The sequence below is a fragment of the Gopherus flavomarginatus genome, chromosome 2 (assembly GCF_025201925.1).
Source record: "Gopherus flavomarginatus isolate rGopFla2 chromosome 2, rGopFla2.mat.asm, whole genome shotgun sequence".
In the NCBI taxonomy this organism is placed as follows: Eukaryota; Metazoa; Chordata; order Testudines; family Testudinidae; genus Gopherus; species Gopherus flavomarginatus.
This window is the reverse complement of record NC_066618.1, coordinates 180,716,837-180,737,165: the sequence shown is the minus strand read 5'-3', so window position 1 is coordinate 180,737,165 and position 20,329 is coordinate 180,716,837. Positions and strand designations below refer to the sequence as shown.

The window sequence follows — 20,329 nt, the reverse complement described above, 5'->3', positions numbered from 1 at the left end:
AATCCTGTGGCACTTTATAGACTAACAGATGTTTTGGAGCATGAGCTTTCGTGGGTGAATACTCCTTCGTCATGCTCCAAAATGTCTGTTAGTCTATAAGGTGCCACAGGATTCTTTGCTGCTTTTACAGATCCAGACTAACACGGCTACCCCTCTGATACTTTGAAAAAGACATTGAACCATTTGTTTGAAAGCTAGTGGCTGTCATATTTTAAAACATTAACATGCACAAAAGGAGCAGAGTAAAAAATTGTCCAGGCAACCTTAGTTTTACCATCTCACAACCTGAGTGCTTCCCTTTGGAATCTCAACATTCTTTTAATGTCATTGTTTCTATTGACTAGACTACGGCTCACCCAGTACTGTTGAGTTACATCACTAATGAGGTGGAAAGACTTCTTAATACACCTCTACCCTGATATAACGCTGTCCTCGAGAGCCACAAAATCTTACCACGTTATAGGTGAAACTGCGTTATATCAAACTTGCTTTGATCCCCTGGAGCATGCAGCCCTGCCCCCCAGAGCGCTGCTTTACCACGTTTTATCCGAATTCGTGTTATATCAGGGTAGAGGTGTAGTAATGTAGGTTAATTCTCCAAATGGTTTATTTCCTTCATAGAGGCACATTATTTGGATAAGCACATGTATCAGTACATAGGATGTGAGATCCATGGAACACAAGAACATAAGAATGGCCGTACTGGGTCAGACCAAAGGTCCATCTAGCCCAGTATCTGTCTACCGACAGTGGCCAATGCCAGGTGCCCCAGAGGGAATGAACCTAACAGGCAATGATCAAGTGATCTCTCTCCTGCCATCCATCTCCATCCTCTAACAAACAGAGGCTAGGGACACCATTCCTTATCCATCCTGGCTAATAGCCATTTATGGACTTTACCACCATGAATTTATCCAATTCTCTTTTAAACGCTGTTATAGTCCTAGCCTTCACAACCTCCTCAGGTAAGGAGTTCCAAAAGTTGACCGTGCGCTGCGTGAAGAAGAACTTCCTTTTATTTGTTTTAAATCTGCTGCCTATTAATTTCATTTGGTGACCCCTAGTTCTTGTATTATGGGAATAAGTAAAGAACTTTTCCTTATCCACTTTCTCCACATCACTCATGATTTTATATATCTCTATCATATCCCCCTTAGTCTCCTCTTTTCCAAGCTGAAGAGTCCTAGCCTCTTTAATCTTTCCTCATATGGGACCCTCTTCAAACCCCTAATCATTTTAGTTGCCCTTTTCTGAATCTTTTCTAGTGCCAGTATATCTTTTTTGAGGTGAGAAGACCACATCTGTACACAGTATTTGAGATGTAGGCGTACCATGGATTTATATAAGGGCAATAATATATTCTCAGTCTTATTCTCTATCCCCTTTTGACCGCCTCTGCACACTGCGTGGACATCTTCAGAGAACTGTCCACGATGACTCCAAGATCTTTTTCCTGACTCATTGTAGCTAAATTAGCCCCCATCATATTGTATGTATAGTTGTGGTTATTTTTTCCAATGTGCATTACTTTACATTTATCCACATTAAATTTCATTTGCCATTTTGTTGCCCAATCACTTAGTTTTGTGAGATCTTTTTGAAGTTCTTCACAGTCTGCTTTGGTCTTAACTAATTTGAGCAGTTTAGTATCATCTGCAAACTTTGCCACTTCACTGTTTACCCCTTTCTCCAGATCATTTATGAATAAACTGAATAGGATTGGTCCTAGGACAGACCCTTGGGGAACACCACTAGTTACCCCTCTCCATTCTGAGAATTTACCATTAATTCCTACCCTTTGTTCCCTGTCTTTTAACCAGTTCTCAATCCATGAAAGGACCTTCCCTTTTATCCCATGATAGCTTAATTTATGTAACAGCCTTTGGTGAGGGACGTTGTCAAAGGCTTTCTGGAAATCTAAGTATACTAAGTCCACTGGATCCCCCTTTTCCACATGTTTGTTGATCCCTTCAAGGAACTCTAATAGATTAGTAAACACGATTTCCCTTTACAGAAACCATGTTGACTATTGCTCAACAGTTTATGTTTTTCTATGTGTCTGACAATTTTATTCTTAACTATTGTTTCAACTACTTTGCCCGGTACTGACGTTAGACTTACCGGTCTGTAATTGCCGGGATCACTTCTAGAGCCCTTTTTAAATATTGGCGTTACATTAGCTAACTTCCAGTCATTGGGTACCGAAGCCGATTTAAAGGACAGGTTACAAATCTTAGTTAATAGTTCCGCAAATTCACATTTGAGTTCTTTCAGAACTCTTGGGTGAATGCCATCTGGTCCCAGTGACTTGTTAATGTTGAGTTTATCAATTAATTCCAAAACCTCCTCTAGTGACACTTCAATCTGTGACAGTTCCTCAGATTTGTCACCTACAAAAGCCAGCTCAGGTAACATCCTGAGCTGTGAAGACTGAAACAAAGAATCCATTTAGTTTCTCCGCAATTACTTTATCATCTTTAAGCACTCCTTTTGTACCTCGATCATCAAGGGGCCCCACTGGTTGTTTAGCAGGCTTCCTGCTTTTGATGTACTTAAACATTTTGTTATTACCTTTGGAGTTTTTGGCTAGCCGTTCTTCAAACTCCTCTTTGGCTTTTATTATAATCTTGCACTTAACTTGGCAGTGTTTATGCTCCTTTCTATTTGCCTCTCTAGGATTTGACTTCCACTTTTAAAGGAAGTCTTTTTCTCTCTAACTGCTTCTTTTACATGGTTGTTAAGCTATGGTGGCTCTTTTTTAGTTCTTTTACTGTGTTTCTTAATTTGGGGTATACATTGAAGTTGGGCCTCTATTATAGTGTCTTTAAAAAGCACCCATGCAGCTTGCAGGGATTTCACTTTAGTCACTGTACCTTTTAACTTCTGTTTAACTAACCCCCTCATTTTCGCATAGTTCCCCCTTTTGAAATAGACTTAGAAAGCTTTAGTGTGCATTTCAACATAAAGGTAATAAAAGGTAACAACTGGAGATATACCAATCTCCTAGAACTGGAAGGGACCTCAAAAGGTCATTGAGTCCAGCCCCCTACCTTCACTAGCAGGACCAATTTTTGCCCCATATCCCTAAGTGGTCCCCTCAAGGATTGAACTCACAGCCCTGGGTTTAGCAAGCCAATGCTCAAACCACTGAGCTATCCCAGTTTGCTTGAGAGACAGCCATCTCAAGCAAACAGTTCTTTTTCAAGAATTGGGCTAACATCACCAACTCAGGACCATATCCTCATCCAGTCCTCCATTAATGTCAATGGAGCTAAATCAATATTCAGCAGTTGAGAAATCTGTCCCTCAGGTTTGTGGATTGAGATTTGAATTTAAGATCTGAAGCAACAAGGAGAAGGAGGGAGCCTATGAGTGTGTGGAGAAGATAAACTTGTCAGAGAACTTCATTTACTGATAAATCAGCCTGTTTTCTCTTTAATGGGATCACTTCTACGAATCCTATTTGTTATCAACAGTAAAGCAACACAGGGAGAGAATGGACACAGATGTTCTGAATTGCTCTGTGGAAAAAAGTGTCCATGCCAGGCAGCAATGCCTAGAGAAAGCAGAAAGGGGGAGTTTAGGTAGCAGATCTCCTGATTCAAAGTGGCTATGAAAATTCAAATAATAAATAACAACAACAGTAAGAGAGATGACATCTCACATGAACAGCAGACCACAATTTGGGAATGTAGGCTACAAACAGCAGAGCCAATTGATGAAAAAAGAACAGGTTTAGAGTGAAGCTGAAGTCTCTTTTTATTTTGTCCATTGGTGAAGTCATTCTTCATAAATGATGACAGGGAACAAAAGCAGATAAAGGGCTTAATTGTGCCTTATCGGCACAGCCCTGCATTGGGAGGGCACTGCAGAGCCACACTGCCCCAGAGAGAACACCCAAGAGGCATTTGCCTCAGAGATAACAGTCTTCCTGTGTGTACAGAGATAGCATGCATGCTGCTATACATGCTACAGGGAGCTCCCGTAGTCAGTGTGCAGGGATACAGTCATGACCCTGTCTAGTCCCTGTACCCTCTGGGGCAGCATGTACACTGCGAGGAAGGATGGAGCAATCTTATCACTCCCCTAAGCACAAGGAGTGCAATTTAGGTTGGGCCTTGCCAGGGTAGTGGAAGAGTGGGGAGAGGATATTTGTGGCCTCACCCACACTGTGCACTCACATAAGGCCGGGCAGAATTTGCCCTTTAATTTTGAGATGATTTTGTTGGAACTTCAAAACCTCCTTGGTAAAGAATCTGGAAGGAAGAGAGAAAAAAATAGGCAATAATGTGATGATCTCTTGATAACATTCAATAATCTAATTGAACAAGATGAACTAAGGTAGTGTTTCCCTTACAAGAAAGGCTGCATGACAGCAGTTAATGCAGAAGCCTGAAAGGAGGAAAATATAGTAACTCAGGATGAAAGTTAGTTCCCAAAGAAGGGTTAGACACCTGACTAATAAATGAATATGGAGAAGCTCTCTCATGAAGGCAGTTATTGTGAGATATGAGAAAGGGGCAGTCATTGAATGTGGAAAGCCAACAACTACTGTAGAGACACATATTGCTACTCAAAATCCAGACTGAGCTATGGTTAGAAGATAACGAAGAATGACATTTTCGTTAAGTGCTATATTCACCTAGGAGTTACACAACACACTGACACAAAATTAAACTCTCTTTTCATTCAAATTAGCTGTGTGAATGAGAGGAAGGAAATATCAAGTCTAGGAATCTAAAAGAAATCCATGTCAGAAAATGAACTCTTGGGAGAAAAGTTTCATACATGTTTGAATCAAACAATCCATGTTCTGGTTGAGGAAATTTCCCAAATCACGGCTGTAGAAGCATGACCCTGAATATGAATTAAAGCCCTTTCTGCAAAAGCCAGATAACAGTGTTTAACAGTTGTGGTGAAGCAGGTCTTAAAAATGGTTGTGGCTGAACTGGGCTGTAAGCCAGTTTGGCCAGCCAGTGTGGACTGGACCCAATTATACTAAAACTAGGTTAAAACATATGTTCTAGCCACAACCTCTAAACTTTCTGTAAGATTCCTCCAAGGGATGCTGCAAAACCAATTTCTGTTTTATGGTCCAAATCATTAGTCAATGCAATAGCATGTAATAGTGGGTATTAAATACTCTTAACATAAACCAAATGATTGTCATTAGCTCTCCAATACTTTATCCAATAAAATAGTTTATGTGAAGCTGTGTAAGTTAAGCATCTCCATGACAATTTTCAAAACACATTTAATATTGGGGAGATGAATATTGAAGATAAATAAGTGCAAAGTAATTTTGTTTTAAAAATTAACCTCCTTTAATGGGTATGAGGAACAAGAACAACTCTGCTATGAATGCTGAAAGAGACCCTGAAAGATCTCCCAAGACTGTCTCCCAAGACAAAATCATTTGTGAATGAGACACAAGGACAGCTTTCTGCAGTGTAGTATGACAAGTTATTGCACTCAGAGCTATATTAATACAGTAGTGTTTACAGTTTGGTAGTTTAGTCCTGTTTGCATCTCAGTTTTCAAACAAACAAGAGAAAACATCAAGTTACTTCAGAATACACCATCAGCTTTTACCTATCGCAGATCAAAAGGTCCTTGGGGAAAAGAGAGGGCGACACTGGTGGTGTTCACTATTCCAGAAATGGACTTTAAAGAAAAAAATCTCTACCCTGCACTAACTCTCCTGATCTTAGTTCTATGGGAGCCGAGGGCAGGAGGGAGAAGAAGATTCTCTCACAGCTGTGAGCAGCAACTAAAACTACTTCATGCCCACCACTGCAATCTCAAAGCTACCATAATCTCTGCAGCACAAACTCCCTTAAGAAGGCCCAGTAGAGCCATGTAGCCTGGGATCAACTAGCAAACCTCCTACTCCTCCCCCATGTACTGGGGCACAGTGTGCTTCCAGGAAGATTGGCTTTGTAAGGCACAAAAGGTTCATGCCTATGGCATGGAGCCCAGCCCCACTCCAGCCCCGGAGAACCACACAAGTCCCACTGCAGGCAGGCCACTCCACCTCCTCAAAGGAGTGTGTGCGAAGAATTTGCCTTTATGTCACCTAATACAATACATGTTATTCCTATATTTAAATCTGAGGTTCTATGAAGAGCAGCAAGGCCACCTAATCTCACATAGGTGCCCGCAGGCCACAAGTTGCATATTTATAATCATTTGGGCTGTGGCAAGACTAGACAGTGGTATCATATGCTAGCTGAGATTATGAAATAGCTTCTTAAAAAGTAAACATAGAAATAAAAATCTTTTGATGGTGAAAGAAAATGAAGAGATTGGTCTTTTGGCACTGAATGAAGATCCTGGTCTAATATCAGCACTGCACTGACTTTTTAGTAACCCTCCATATTCTCTTCCTTTGCAGATGCCAATGTTATGATTAAATACTGAATAAAGGCTGCATTCTATAAGGATGCGTCATTTAAAAGAAATTGAAGGCAAAGTAAACAAGAATTCACTTCCAGGGTTCTCACCAGTGCATGCCAAAAACCTATTCGCCCTTCCACCCCCTCCACTTTCTTATCACTGAAAGTGTGCCTCCTCCACACAGCTTCCCGCAGCTGAAAGAGTGAATTCAGACCATTTCTTGCATGACGGCGGTATCGTACTGCAGAGTGCTGGAACTGCTGCTTGCTGCTCCAGCATGATGAAAAATCAAAACACTGCAGCCCACCACATCTACTTTAATATTCCACTGTATGATGGACAGAAATCCCTTGCTATCTCTAAAACATAAAAGGCCACAGAGCAAGAAGCTCCCTGATGATAAAGTTTAACAGATGGAACCACTGTACAAGGCTGCAGAATTCAATGTTCTAATTCTCTCTGTTAAATCAGTCAGGGTGGCATAAGTAACCCATGTATATGTGCTAGGGATGTAAAGCTTTGAAATATACACACAACTTTCCTTTTTTTAGTCTACACCACTTTCTGTAATTTTCCCAGGACTTCAGTAGTACCATTGACTCCAGCCTAGCACCTCTTTTATATTTGAATAAGAACTGTCATGTATTAACAGTAAGTATGTATTAGCATTGTTAGCATGTATTCTGTATGTATTAAGTATTATGCAGCCAAATGACCATCAGTCTGGAGATAGGGGACAGGTTAAAAAAAAAACAAAAACAAACAAACAAAAACCCTAGGGTGAAGTTTTCAAAAGCGACTTGTGATTCTGAGTGCCTCAATTTTTGGGTGCCTGACTTGCAATACTTTAAAGGGGCCTGATTTTCAGAAAGTGGGCTCAGCACTTTCTGAAGGCTAAGTCCCTTTATAGTATCTCAATTTTGGACACCTGAAGTTTGAAGCACCAACAATGATAATAATAATCACAAGTCACTTTTAAAAATCTTGTTTTTTCAAAAGACACCAGAAGGACAAGGAATATAAAAGTGTTTGCCTGTAACACATGGTAGCGCCCAGTGAGTGATAGGACAGTCATTGCTTTTGTGCTGATAGTTGGTTTGGGAGTTAGGATGCTGAGTGAGAGGAATCATATAAAGGCAGACTGAGAAGTGAGAAGAGTGAGGCTAGAGAAACTATGAGATGTATGAACAGAGCCAATAAACCAAAGTCATAATAAGACTAGTGAGGAACCTTGCGATGATGGAGGGATGATAAACGGGAATGTGGATATGGAAGTGGATATTACGGCAACTGAGGTAGAGGCCGTACTTGAACAGCTCGATGGGACGAAGTCGGAGGGCCCGGACAATCTCCATCCGAGGATATTAAAGGAACTGGCGCGTGAAATTGCGAGCCCGTTAGCGATAATTTTTAAGCAATCGATAAACTCGGGGGTTGTGCCGTATGACTGGAGGATTGCTAATGTAGTTCCTATTTTTAAGAAAGGGAATAAGAGCGATCCGGGTAATTATAGGCCTGTTAGCTTGACGTCTGTAGTATGTAAGGTCTTGGAAAAAATTTTAAGGGAGAAAGTAGTTAAGGACATAGAGGTCAATGGTAATTGTGACGAATTGCAACACGGATTTACTAAAGGTAGATCGTGCCAAACCAATCTGATCTCCTTCTTTGAGAAGGTGACGGATTACTTAGATAAAGGAAATGCGGTAGATATAATTTACCTAGATTTCAGTAAGGCGTTCGACACGGTTCCGCACGGGGAGCTGTTAGTTAAATTTGAAAAGATGGGAGTGAATATGAAAGTTGTAAGGTGGATAAGGAACTGGTTAAAGGGGAGACTCCAGAGGGTCGTATTGAAAGGTGAACTGTCGGGCTGGAAGGAGGTCACCAGTGGAGTCCCTCAAGGATCGGTTTTGGGACCGATCTTATTTAACCTTTTTATTACTGACCTTGGCACAAAGAGCGGGAATGTGCTACTAAAGTTTGCGGATGACACGAAGCTGGGGGGTATTGCTAACACGGAGGAGGACAGGGATACTATTCAGGAAGATCTGAACCACCTTGTAAACTGGAGTAATAGAAATAGGATGAAATACAACAGTGAAAAGTGCAAGGTCATGCATTTAGGAATTAATAATAAGAATTTTGGATATACGTTGGGGGCGCATCAGTTGGAAGCGACGGAGGAGGAGAAGGACCTTGGGGTACTGGTTGATAGCAGGATGACTATGAGTCGCCAATGTGATACGGCTGTTAAAAAAGCAAATGCGATTTTGGGATGCATCAGGCGGGGTATTTCCTGCAAGGACAAGGAGGTGTTAGTACCGTTATATAAGGCGTTGGTGAGACCCCATCTGGAATACTGTGTGCAGTTCTGGTGTCCCATGTTCAAGAAGGATGAATTCAAACTGGAACAGGTTCAGAGACGGGCTACGAGGATGATCCGAGGAATGGAAAAAACTGCCTTATGAAAGGAGACTCAAAGAGCTTGGCTTGTTTAGCCTGGCCAAAAGAAGGCTGAGGGGGGATATGCTCGCTCTATATAAATATATCAAGGGGGTTAACGTTAGGGAGGGAGAGGAATTATTTAAGTTTAGTACTAATGTAGGCACGAGGACGAATGGGTATAAACTGGATATTAGGAAGTTTAGACTTGAAATTAGACGAAGGTTTCTGACCATTAGGGGAGTGAAGTTCTGGAATAGCCTTCCGAGGGAAGTAGTGGGGGCAAAAGACTTTCCTGGCTTTAAGACAAAGCTTGATAAGTATATGGAGGGGATGTTATGATAGGATCGTTAATTTGGGCAATTGATCTTGACTTACCACCAGACAGGTCTGCTCAATGGTCTGCGGGGAGATGTTGGATGCGATGGGTACTGAGTTGCTGCGGAGAATTCCTTCTTGGGTGCTGGCTGGTGACTCTTGCCCACATGCTCAGGGTTTAGCTGATCGCCATATTTGGGGTCGGGAAGGAATTTTCCTCCAGGGCGGATTGGCAGGTGCCCTGGAGGTTTTTCGCCTTCCCCTGCAGCGTGGGGCACGGGTCGCTTGCTGGTGGTTTCCCTGCAGCTTGAGGTCTTCAAACCATTTTTGAGGATTTCAATAACTCGGTCCTGGGATAGGGGTTGTTATAAAATTGGAGGGGTGGGGTTCTGTGGCCTGCCTTGTGCAGGAGGTCAGACTAGATGATCAGATTGGTCCCTTCTGACCTATGAGTCTATGAGTCTATACCCTCTGCAACTCTACTGAAATCAGTGAAGAAACACCAGGGGTGAATTTGGCCCAGTGAGTTTTTCTTGCAGTGAATAAGAGTTTTCTTGCAAAATGGGTGAGTCTGTTCTTGCTGAACCATACACATCTAAGAGCTCAATCATTACATACACTAGCATAAATTAAATAAATACACCTCTACCTCGATATAACGCTGTCCTTGGGAGCCAAAAAATCTTATAGGTGAAACCATGTTATATTGAACTTGCAGACCTCCTCCCCCGGAGCACTGCTTTACCGCATTATATCTGAATTTGTGTTATATCGAGTGGCGTTATATCGAGGTAGCGGTGTACCACAGAGAAGTCCACAAGCCCAGTTGCCTTTGATAACTCATTCCTGGAAGACTGAGTGTCATTGATTAAAAACTTAGTGGATCTGGGCCAGGGATGACAGATTAAGTTAAAGAAAATACAAACTAATTAATTCAGCCAGCTAAATCTTATTATAGGCCATGTCAAAGTGAAGGCTGATCTAGGAAACTACCTGCTTGGTTTGGAAAAGTGTGACAATCTTCAAATACAAAACTCTAATGGCAGGTTGGGTATTTGACCTGTTCCTCCCCTGAGAAAAATAAATGTCTTCTCTCAAAAATGAGACACTATTTTTATTTGGCCTCTTCTTATTTTGCTACCTCCATCTGACAAGTCACACAAGTACTTTCATATACTCTTTGAAGTTTAGAGTGGGGTTTTTTTTCCCCCCAAGTGCTGGATTTTATGTCTCAGTCATCCTAAATTCAACTGCAGCGCTTCCAAGATAAATGAATAAAGCAAGAAAAAACTGCACATGCATCTTAAATAATATGCCATGTTCTCATTTCCTGTTTTGATTTTCAAATACATGTTCCTTGTCTTACCCTAGTCTGTGGGCACAATAAGTCATTTGTATTGGGCAAAATAAGTCATCTTTTTTTTTTGTCACCTAGAGAATAGTCTCAAATATAAAAGATTTCTCAAAAGTCACACAGCACCTGAGCAGTATAATTACAGTAAAAAACCTCCAACAGCCAGATTCTCAGTTAATGAAAATCAATGGAGCTATGTTGATTTATACCAGCTGGGTATCTGACCCTCAAGCATAATTGTCATGATATTATACATATTTCAAAGAACAAAAACAGGAATTTGTCTCTAGAGTTTCTTTTTAGTTTATAAACAACTATTACTCAAGGACACATTTTACAACAAGCATCAAATGAATTCAGTTAGTCGTATCTAAAATATTTCACCTCTTCATAACTTTACGTTCAGTGTATAAGTGAACATGTGCATTGACACAGTCAAGAAACCATGAGTAATAAAGCCTGGCAGCATCTGGGAACAGCTGCTATTGCTGAAAAGACAGCAATATAAACAGTGATGTTTATCAGAGAAAAGAGATTCTGACCAAAATCAGGTTATAATTAACCACTTCACTGCCTGTGAAGGTATACCATTGCCAAAATGTTCAACAGTGGTCATTTATTTTGGGTTCCTCCATGTTTGAATGCCAAGCCTGAGACAACTTCGGACTGATTTTCCAAAGTGTTGAGTATTCACAGCTCCTCTGGAAGTCAGCATGAGCATCAGAGGTGTGAGCAGCACCTCTGAAGTTCATGACCAACATGTCTCAAGCTGGGCGCACAAAATACAAGGCATCCAAAAAATCAGTGTCCACTTCACTGTCTGTGAAAGTATAGCATGAGTCCCCCCAAAAAAAAAAAATTTTCATACCTGTGAGTCTGAAGGAGCAGGACCCTAATTAACTTTGATCCTACAAAGATTTTACATACAAGTTATTCATGGGTATAAAGTTACTCATGTGTGCAAGTGTTTGCAGAATCATGCTTTTGGACGTAAATCATACTTCACTAATCATTTATTCAGTCGTGTGTTTAGATTGATAAGGAGACATGCATGGGTTAAATAAACTCAAGAAGGCTTTTTCATCACCTACCATTCAAACAAGTTAGAGCTGCGTACCAGACATCTTTGTAGAAATTAATATTCCATTTTTTTCAGAACTTAGAAGATTAATCTCAGGAGAAGAGAACAGCCTTGTGACAGTTTGGGAAATATGTTTGGGTCAACATATAAATCCCTAGTATCATTTATTGTTGTAACAGCCATTGTGAATTAGATCATCCATTTGGTGGCTGGGACCTGCCATGAAGTGAACAAACTATGTCTGGAGAAGTCAAATAGGGCCATCAACAACTGAATAGCTTTGCCCTGAATGGCCAATGGAGGTTGTTACAAGCAGAACCACTGAGTTTTAAAAACTCTTTGCCTAGCAAGCCTTGGGGGATTGGGGCATAGAAAAGCCCCAGCACAAGGACAGAAAAAATAAAGATGTTACAGATTGCTTTTTAAAAGGAGATGAGTACTTTGGGCAAGACAGTCAGCCTGCCACAAGAAATAGAGGACACAGCTGGAGAAGTGGGCACAGAACAGGCTTTCCCTTCTCACGAAGAAACCGACCAAAACCCTAAAAATTCTCAGAAGCAGTGAGGACTCTGGCCTCTAGGGGGCAGGAGAGGAATTGCATTAATGTGTTCATTGTTTTGCCTGTAATTCTGCTGTGCGGTCTATGAGTAAAGTATACATGTTTAAGAAGTTCCTTTATAAAGTCTGTGTTCCCTACTTTAACTGCCACGTGTCCCCAAAGAGTTAAACTATAAACTAGAGCTATGAGGAAACCACGCACAGACAGCAGGGGAGTTTCAGCACTGGTCTTGAGGCTGAGGACAAGTACACTGAGTCGTCCCACATCCCAAGAAGAGGGCCAGACAGGGAGTCTGCTTGCCAGGAGCATGCCCTAGAGGCTCAGTCAGACAGTGACTGGACTCTGTCCAGACCCAGATGGCTGGAAAGCATGTTAGATTCAAACATTGGGTCTAATTATAACAGCCTGGTGACCACCCGCTGTGTGTGGGGGGGTGGGGTGGGGGTAGGATTCCAGCCAGGGCTAAAACAAATCTCACCTATTCCGTGAAGTACAGCGACAGTTAGTGAGGTATCATCTTCAAATGAGGTGAACGCCTGAAGAAGCATTGCTGCAGTCTCCTGATTCACAGCATTCCTGGCTTCTGGCCTGTTAATCCCAATTGTCATGATGGTTCCATGTCTTTCAGTGACTACATTTTTCTTCCCTGTGTGGGGGAGAAGAAAAACAATCAGCGTAAAGTATACTTACATTCTTTTTAGTAAGCCATTAATACATTAAAAAGGGGGTCTGAAAGGCTTAAAATGTTTTATTATTAGATGACAGAGACATTTAAAATAAACAGAGGTAAATCCAACATATTATTTTTACCACTTACATCATTCCTTCATGAACATTTTTAAACATTTTAATATATAGTATCTTTGCCAGGCTTGTATTTAAGCAACAGTAAATAAGGACAGAATATATTTCCTGAGAATTAATAACAAAGACCAGCTGTGAAGAGCGGACAGTCTCAAGCACAGCTAGGGCATCACTCTTCTGGGTGAAATGAGCGGTGGTATCATTGTTATTGCTAAAAAATGAAGGAAAAAAGTTCTTTTTAAATGCAAGAGGTAGTTTCAACTGGTATTGGAGGTACAAGTAATTTCTACAGAATTAATGTTAAGCAAAGCAGGCAATCAGGTTGCTTAAAACTGCCCTCAGTAACCCATTTTACAATAAACATTAACTTCTAATTAGATAACTAACAAGATTAATTGTTGAAAGTAGTAAATAATCATGACAGGTTTCAGAGTAGCAGCCGTGTTAGTCTGTATCCGCAAAGAAGACAGGAGTACTTGTGGCACCTTAGAGACTAACAAATTTATTTGAGCATAAGCTTTCATGAGCTACAGCCCACTTCTTCGGATGCATGGAATGGAACATATATTGAGGAGATATATATACACATACAGACAGGGCCGGCTCCAGGCACCAGCATTTCAAGCTGGTGCTTGGGGCGGCAATCTGCCAGGGGCGGCAGGCCCTGTTGTTTTGCCCCCAAGCAGCGCACCGAATTGCCACCACGGACAGCGGGGGCAGTCCGTGTGCCCTTAGGGCAGCACGCGCGTTTCCATTGTGGCAGCAATTCGGCAGCAGCTTCTATGTTTAGCTGTCAGCGATGGCTTCAGCTGAACACAGAAGTTGCTGCTGAATTGCCGCCGCTGCGGAAACGCGCCTGCCACCCTAAGCGCACATGAACTGCCCCCGCCGTCCATGGTGGCAATTCGGTGCGCTGCTTGGGGCGGCGAAAATTGTTGAACCGGCCCTGCATACAGAGAGCATGAAAAGGTGGGAGTTGTCTTACCAACTCTTGACAACTCCCACCTTTTCATGCTCTCTGTATGTGAATATATATATCCTCAATATATGTTCCATTCCATGCATCCAAAGTGGGCTGCAGCCCACGAAAGCTTATGCTCAAATAAATTGGTTAGTCTCTAAGGTGCCACAAGTACTCCTGTAAATAATCATATTTACCTCAAGATACAGTAACTCTCTCTTTCTACAAAGATAGGAAACCAAGGAGTCCAATTCCGCTCTCAGTGTAAGAAGTTGGATTATTTACTCTCTGGGGTTTCTTCTAAGTGTGAGTACTGTACCCAGTACAATGGGGTCTCAGTCATAGCTGAGGATTCTAGGCACTGCATGAATTTACAATGAGATATTCCAGAACAGCAGCAATGAAACTAAGCGCAGAATTTGGCTCAGTACTTGCAATTTTACATATATTCTTGTCAAGGGTTTTCCCCCACTTTGAACTTTAGAGTACAAAAAGTGGGGACCTGCATGAACACTTCTAAGCTTAATTACTAGCTTAGGTCTGGTACGCTGCCACCAGCCAGAATTTAGTGTCTGGCACACTTTCTGTTCCCCCAAAACCTTCCCTGGGGAACCCAGATCCAAACCCCTTGGGTCTTAAAACAAGGAAAAATTAACCATCCCCCTCATTTTCCCCCCAGACTTTCCCCTCCCTGGGTTGCCTTGAGAGGCTTCACACCGATCCAAATTCCTTGGATCTTGAAACAAGGAAAAATCAATCAGGTTCTTAAAAAGAAAGCTTTTAATTAAAAAAACAAAAAGTAAAAATTATCTCTGTAAAATCAGGATGGAAAATGCTTTACAGGGTACTCAGATTCATATAGACTAGAGGGACCCTCCCCTCTATCCTTAGATTCAAAGTTACAGCAAACAGAGGTAAAAATCCTTCCAGCAAAAGAACCATTTACAAGTTGAGAAAACAAACATAAGACTAATCCACCTTGCCTGGCTATTACTTACAATTTTTAAACATGAAAGACTGATTCAGAAAGATTGGGAAAGCCCAGAATGATGTCCTGTCCCTCTCAGTCCTGAGAGCGAAGAACGAACAAAACAAAAAGCACAAACAAAGATTTCCTTCCGCCAAGATTTGAAAGTATCTTGTCCCCCATTGGTCCTCTGGTCAGGTGTCAGCCAGGTTTACTGAGCTTCTTAACCCTTTACAGGTAAAAGAGACATTAACCCTTAACCATCTGTTTATGACAATTCTAAATATTTTCATCGTACGTAACTGAAAATGTGACAGTTTTTCCTTTAAAGCCATAGTCTATAGGGACCTGAAGTCCAGAAAAATAAATGTGACAGATTCTCAGCTGGTGTAAATTGGCTTCATTTCCCTGGTCTCACTAGAACAAATCCGATTTACAAAAGCTGAAGATCTGGCCCAGTTATTCACTTCTGATGGGACAGTCAGGAAGACCTTTAGACCTGAGAGATCACATTTTTCCATGTTCCACACTACCACAGCTGTAATTTGCAGAGGTTCTTCCATATAAAGGAGAAAGGGGGGGTCTCCCAGCAGGATATTTGCTGTGAGGAGCCCTCAGCTTTAGAACCCAATTCCTCCATTGGTCCAAAACAACCTGAGTCTGTGAACAGTCAGGGCATACTGCATAGTTATCTGTTTACACAAGTTTGGGGGGATATAAGGGAAGATGTTTGTGCAGGAAGGGGCACTTGGGGGGCTTTATTTTATTGTTATTTTGCGTACAGGAGAAGCTGTTAGCTATGCTTCTAAAGTTATTTTAAGTTATTGGCATAGGCTCCTAGAGTCCAGGATAGGTGTTACACATTTTATATTGAAAGAAATAAGAACTGCTGTCAGATCGGCTAGAGACAGATAGGCTGCATTTGAGGCTAGTAAAAACTTGTTTGACATATGTGATCTGATTGATTAATACTGCTCTAGATCTCAATATTGCTCACCGCTGAGGAGCCTAGACAGCAGAAGTCTACTAACTCATCACATCACTGTTTTAGCCAATTATGAGCCAGGATTTTTCCCTTGGGGTGTAACAACAGCAATAAGACACTCCACTTCCAAGGGACTGTTACATTCCTAGGGTGATTAAAGTAAAATCAGCCTTTATTCTCACAGTTTATGAAACATATTTATGGCAGTCTACAGCTACCCCAAACTGCACAGATAGCATTTCATTTTAAATGCATGGTCATCCAGCTACAGTTCTAAAGCTTGACTCTTTCTGAGTGAAATTCAACTGTGTGATCAGTCGGCACAAATCCTCTGACCCACACAAATCCCACTTAAGGTCTCAGAACAGGACTTCACCCTTCATGAAGCATAGGGATTGGAGAAGAGAGCAGAATGGGGCTTGAGAATCAAGAAATTCACTGCTATTCAAAAATGAAACAGCAAGCTAGTGATGGGACTCAGTCAGTAGAGCACTATATCCAATAGCAGTTCTTTAAGAAAGAAGAAGCTTGAGTAACCTGCTGTATCGTTTACCATTTTTTCATCACAGTTTCACTTTGTCCAGTGCAAGGTGAAGACTTCTCTCTCTCTAGGCAAAGCATCTATCTCATGAAGGAAACATAAACAGAGGTCCTGCAAACATCACCTCTCCAACTAGGATGCTATCCTTTAGTCTCCATTCTGTTGTATGCACCATCAGGTCAGATGCACTGGTACACTCAGCAGCTTTGTGCCACCCTGATGACACGAGGGGGCCATAAACCTGGCTGAAGTGGGCTATCAGCTGCTCTCTAAGGGGGAAAAGCAGGCAGAGGGTAACACCAAATCAGGACCATTGTCTTCAGCATACAGTACACTGCTGTTTTTCATGCTGAGGTCAAATTTCCAACAAAAGAAATGGAATGGCATCAAGACACATGAAAACTTGGGTCCCCAAACAATCAAGAATTCCTATTTTGGTTTTCAAGTTTAATAAATAAACTGCTCAGAGCCCCCTATAAATCAGCTTACAATCCGCAGCTCCCACATTGGGACACATTACTCAGAATTTAACGCTGATCCTCCCCAAAAGAATAATAAGTCCTAGAAATGGACATTTTATATGACCCAAAGCCCTCGACGCGAAGGGAGTTATTACTGATCAGCGCCTAAACTGTGGCATTTACTAAGGGCCATGGGGTGAGGGGCCTCCTAAAAACCACGCAGGCTCCGAGACGCTTTACAGCGCTTGTAATCCAGCAATGTGGGCGCGGCTGCAGGCGCGAAGCAGCGGGGAGGGTCCGGCTGCAGGCTGCCCTGTGGGTTCTCGCACTGCGGCGAAGGGCACGGGGTGGCTTTGCCGCTCCCATGCGCGGGAGGAGTCGGCAGGCGACTTCGCTTCCACATCGCACGCTCCGGTGTGCGGCAGCAGCCGCCGCTGCGGCGCTGATCCTCCCTGCCTCCCTCCTCCCCATCAGTGTTGTCCCGTCAGCAGCCCAGTGAGCACTGCCCTCTGCCGGGGACGCAGGGACACAAACCTTCGTCTCCCGGTGTCCCTGCTCCTGCTGCGGCCGAGGAGGAGCTGGTCTCCCTGGCAGAGGCACCTGCTGCTGTTGCCGCCTGGCTCCTGCCCAGGGCCTCGCTGAAGATGAGGCGCGCAGGGTTGCGCATGAGCTGCCTGGACATTCCCCCCAGCGCGGGCGGCAGCACGATTCCGAAGCCAGGATCCGCGCAGCGCTGCCCCCAGGCACTCGGATGGTGCCAGCGCGCAAGGCGCGGCGCAGCGCAGCGAGACCCAGCTGTGACACGCACGCACTGACCAGCTCCCACGTGGCTTGAGCAGCTGCTGATCTCTGCTCTCTTTTAGAATGGCCACGGTCCAGTTGTTCCCACCTTGTTTCACCACCACTGAAGTTGCAGGCTGTCCTGAGAGAAGATAGTCACCGCTTCAGCTGTCGGGGGCGCGGAGGGCCATTGAGGAGGCAGCTGTAAATGGAGCCAGTAGGTGCTGAGCTCTGGCATGTAATAGGAGTATCGACCATTGTTAGCCCCTGGACCCAGATCATGCGATTGTCCTTGGGCCAGGAAATACAGAGTCCAGTCTTCTACTGGGTGTGCCAGCCCTTATTCCAGGCCGCCTCTGTGAGAGAGCAGGAGAATGTGCTCCCTCCCTGTCAATACCCCCGGAAGAACTGCCCCCTGTTGCTGCTTTAGGTGCCATCTTTATACTAGGCACTGTTAACAACTGCATGACACTACATTGGTGGCAGTGAGTCTTCATGAGCTCTAGGGAAAGTGACTGGGATTAAATATTAATCTTTGCGAGTCAGACAGGCATTGCTGGTTTTTAATCTCTGTTTGTATTGCCCTCTGACACCTTTACTTGATGAAAGGGTTATGTCACTTTAATTATACCAGGAAAGTTAAAGCAGTGCAGCCCCACCCTCTGTTGTACCTATTGGGTTTCCGGGCCCACCCTCAGTTATAGACACAATTATTCCAGTATACTGTTTCCTTTCATAGAAGAGAAATAAGCCAGAGTAAAACAACATCTTTGTATCACTATAACTAGGAGTTTGTACTTTGTACTGCAACACTAGGAGTAGTATCACTATTCCAACAGTGACGCTGAAACAATTTTTATAGTGGGGGTGCTGAGATCCATTGAACCAAACAAGACAGGGGGTGTTGCGGCAGCCCTAGTTCTAGCACCTATGTTAATGCCATTAAAAATCACACTCCTAACACATGTAAAAGCAGCAAAGAATCCTGTGGCACCTTATAGACTATAGACTAACATCTTATAGACTAATCTGCTTTTACAGATCCAGACTAACACGGCTACCCCTCTGATACCTAACACATGTAGTTATCCTGATTAAAAACCTGTGCATAGACCAGGCCAACATTGTGTTTTGTCAAGTGCAAGGCATAGGACAAAATTTAATCAGGTATCTAGCTGACTTCAGCTGCACCAGTATGGCCTGTAAGTTACCCATGAAATACAGTTCGTTCAAATAATTACGTGTAACAGTAGGGAGTAAAGGGTTTTGATGTGTATCTATCTGTCTGTAAGCACTAAGATCGTTCAAAGTGACATTTTCAAGAGCGTGCTGCAGACAGACTCATTGCGGCGATACAGGTCAAAAACAGGAAACTGGTAATATTTAAAAAACTATGTAACACTTGCTAGGCAAAAATTGTATACTACCTTCATGTCTTCTCTAAGAGCTGCAACGTAGTCCTCAAACACTAAATTTGAAACTTTGTGGCAATGTTCTTGCACACTGGATGTTAATCACATATCTCTATTTTCTGTTTAACTCCAAATTTTGTAATGGCATTAACCCTGAGCACTCATATCCCTTGTGATCATTTTCCACACTTTCCATTTCTGATCAGCTGTTAGACTGATCAAGCCAGCTTCTCCATACTACTCATGTCTGCATCAGTCATTCAGCTACTAGCTCCACTGCAGTCTATAGGTAGTATTCTGCTCCCCATCTCCTTTGTCTTACTTATATTTCCGTAATGTGCTATCAGAGTTTTGCTGAGTCCTTTGCACTGTTGCACCCTGTATTAGTCACTGAGAATAGCCACAGATCCAGTTCTACAAGCCTTCTTCTTGTGTGGTCATTCGACAAGTTGCAGAATGGACTAGGGGGAAGTCCAGCTTTTCTTTCCTTTTGTTTTTTCTGATCTTTGTCATAAAACTGTACTTCTATAGTCAGAGGTAGCCAACTGGAAGCTATCACTGAAATTTTCAACAAGTTTAGTGTTGTTACCCTGGTTACCCTGCTGAGCTTTGCCACACTCATCAAGTGATTGTATCAACTGAGCAGGTGACCCCCATCTACCATTTAACTGGCAGACAGCTGTTCAGTAATTACAGTAATACAGAACATTTTAATAACATGTAGGTACATTGCAGCCTGGTTCAATGGTAATTGTTTATTAATTGAAAAAAATTCATTACTTAGAGGCTGGGAGGATGAACTTCTGCTTTCAGTTTATTCTGATAGTCTACATATGTAATAGCAAACCATAGGAGAATATGCTTTCGTGCAATGCTTCTACATTAGTGATATATGAACACTACTGTTAAACAGCCACTTCTCTGAGTTCCTCTCTCTGTTACTGCATGTAATGGAAGTGCCAATATAGGCTTTTTGGTTAATAATTTTGTAATGGGAACACCCTCTGTGTTAATGTAGATTGTATATATGTAGGATGTAGATATAGATGACCAAGTAATGCTGTTTTCCCTGGAGCCAAACTGTTTGTTTTAAAGTGTTGCTAGTCTTTTATTTTGAATTGATTACCAAGTAGTAATTTTTTACATCCTTTAGCTACAGGCAAATATTGGTTGAAATGGCTATGCCTTTTAATTATATGCCCGTGTTAACTTTCTTCTTAATGGAAAGTGACAAGGATGGCAGGTGATCACAAAGAAGGTCTATCGTA

General features: G+C 42.4%; 1 protein-coding gene across 2 annotated transcripts in view; it reads right to left on the bottom strand.

The window, feature by feature from the left end:
• LOC127044932 (uncharacterized) overlaps positions 1 to 17,587 on the bottom strand; it is a 46,116-nt gene extending 28,529 nt beyond the window's left edge. Inside the window, exons 1-2 of one of the 2 annotated variants that reach the window (XM_050940245.1) lie at positions 17,404 to 17,587; positions 12,629 to 12,796 (exon numbers count right to left, since the gene is read on the bottom strand). In XM_050940245.1, the coding sequence (XP_050796202.1) occupies positions 12,629 to 12,796; positions 17,404 to 17,551 (316 nt within the window). In that variant the 5' untranslated portion in view covers positions 17,552 to 17,587. Of the gene's footprint in view, positions 1 to 12,628; positions 12,797 to 14,913; positions 14,993 to 17,403 lie in introns of those variants that run through there. The other variant, XM_050940247.1, reaches the window with a different exon arrangement.
• Between the last annotated feature and the right edge of the window lie 2,742 nt (positions 17,588 to 20,329).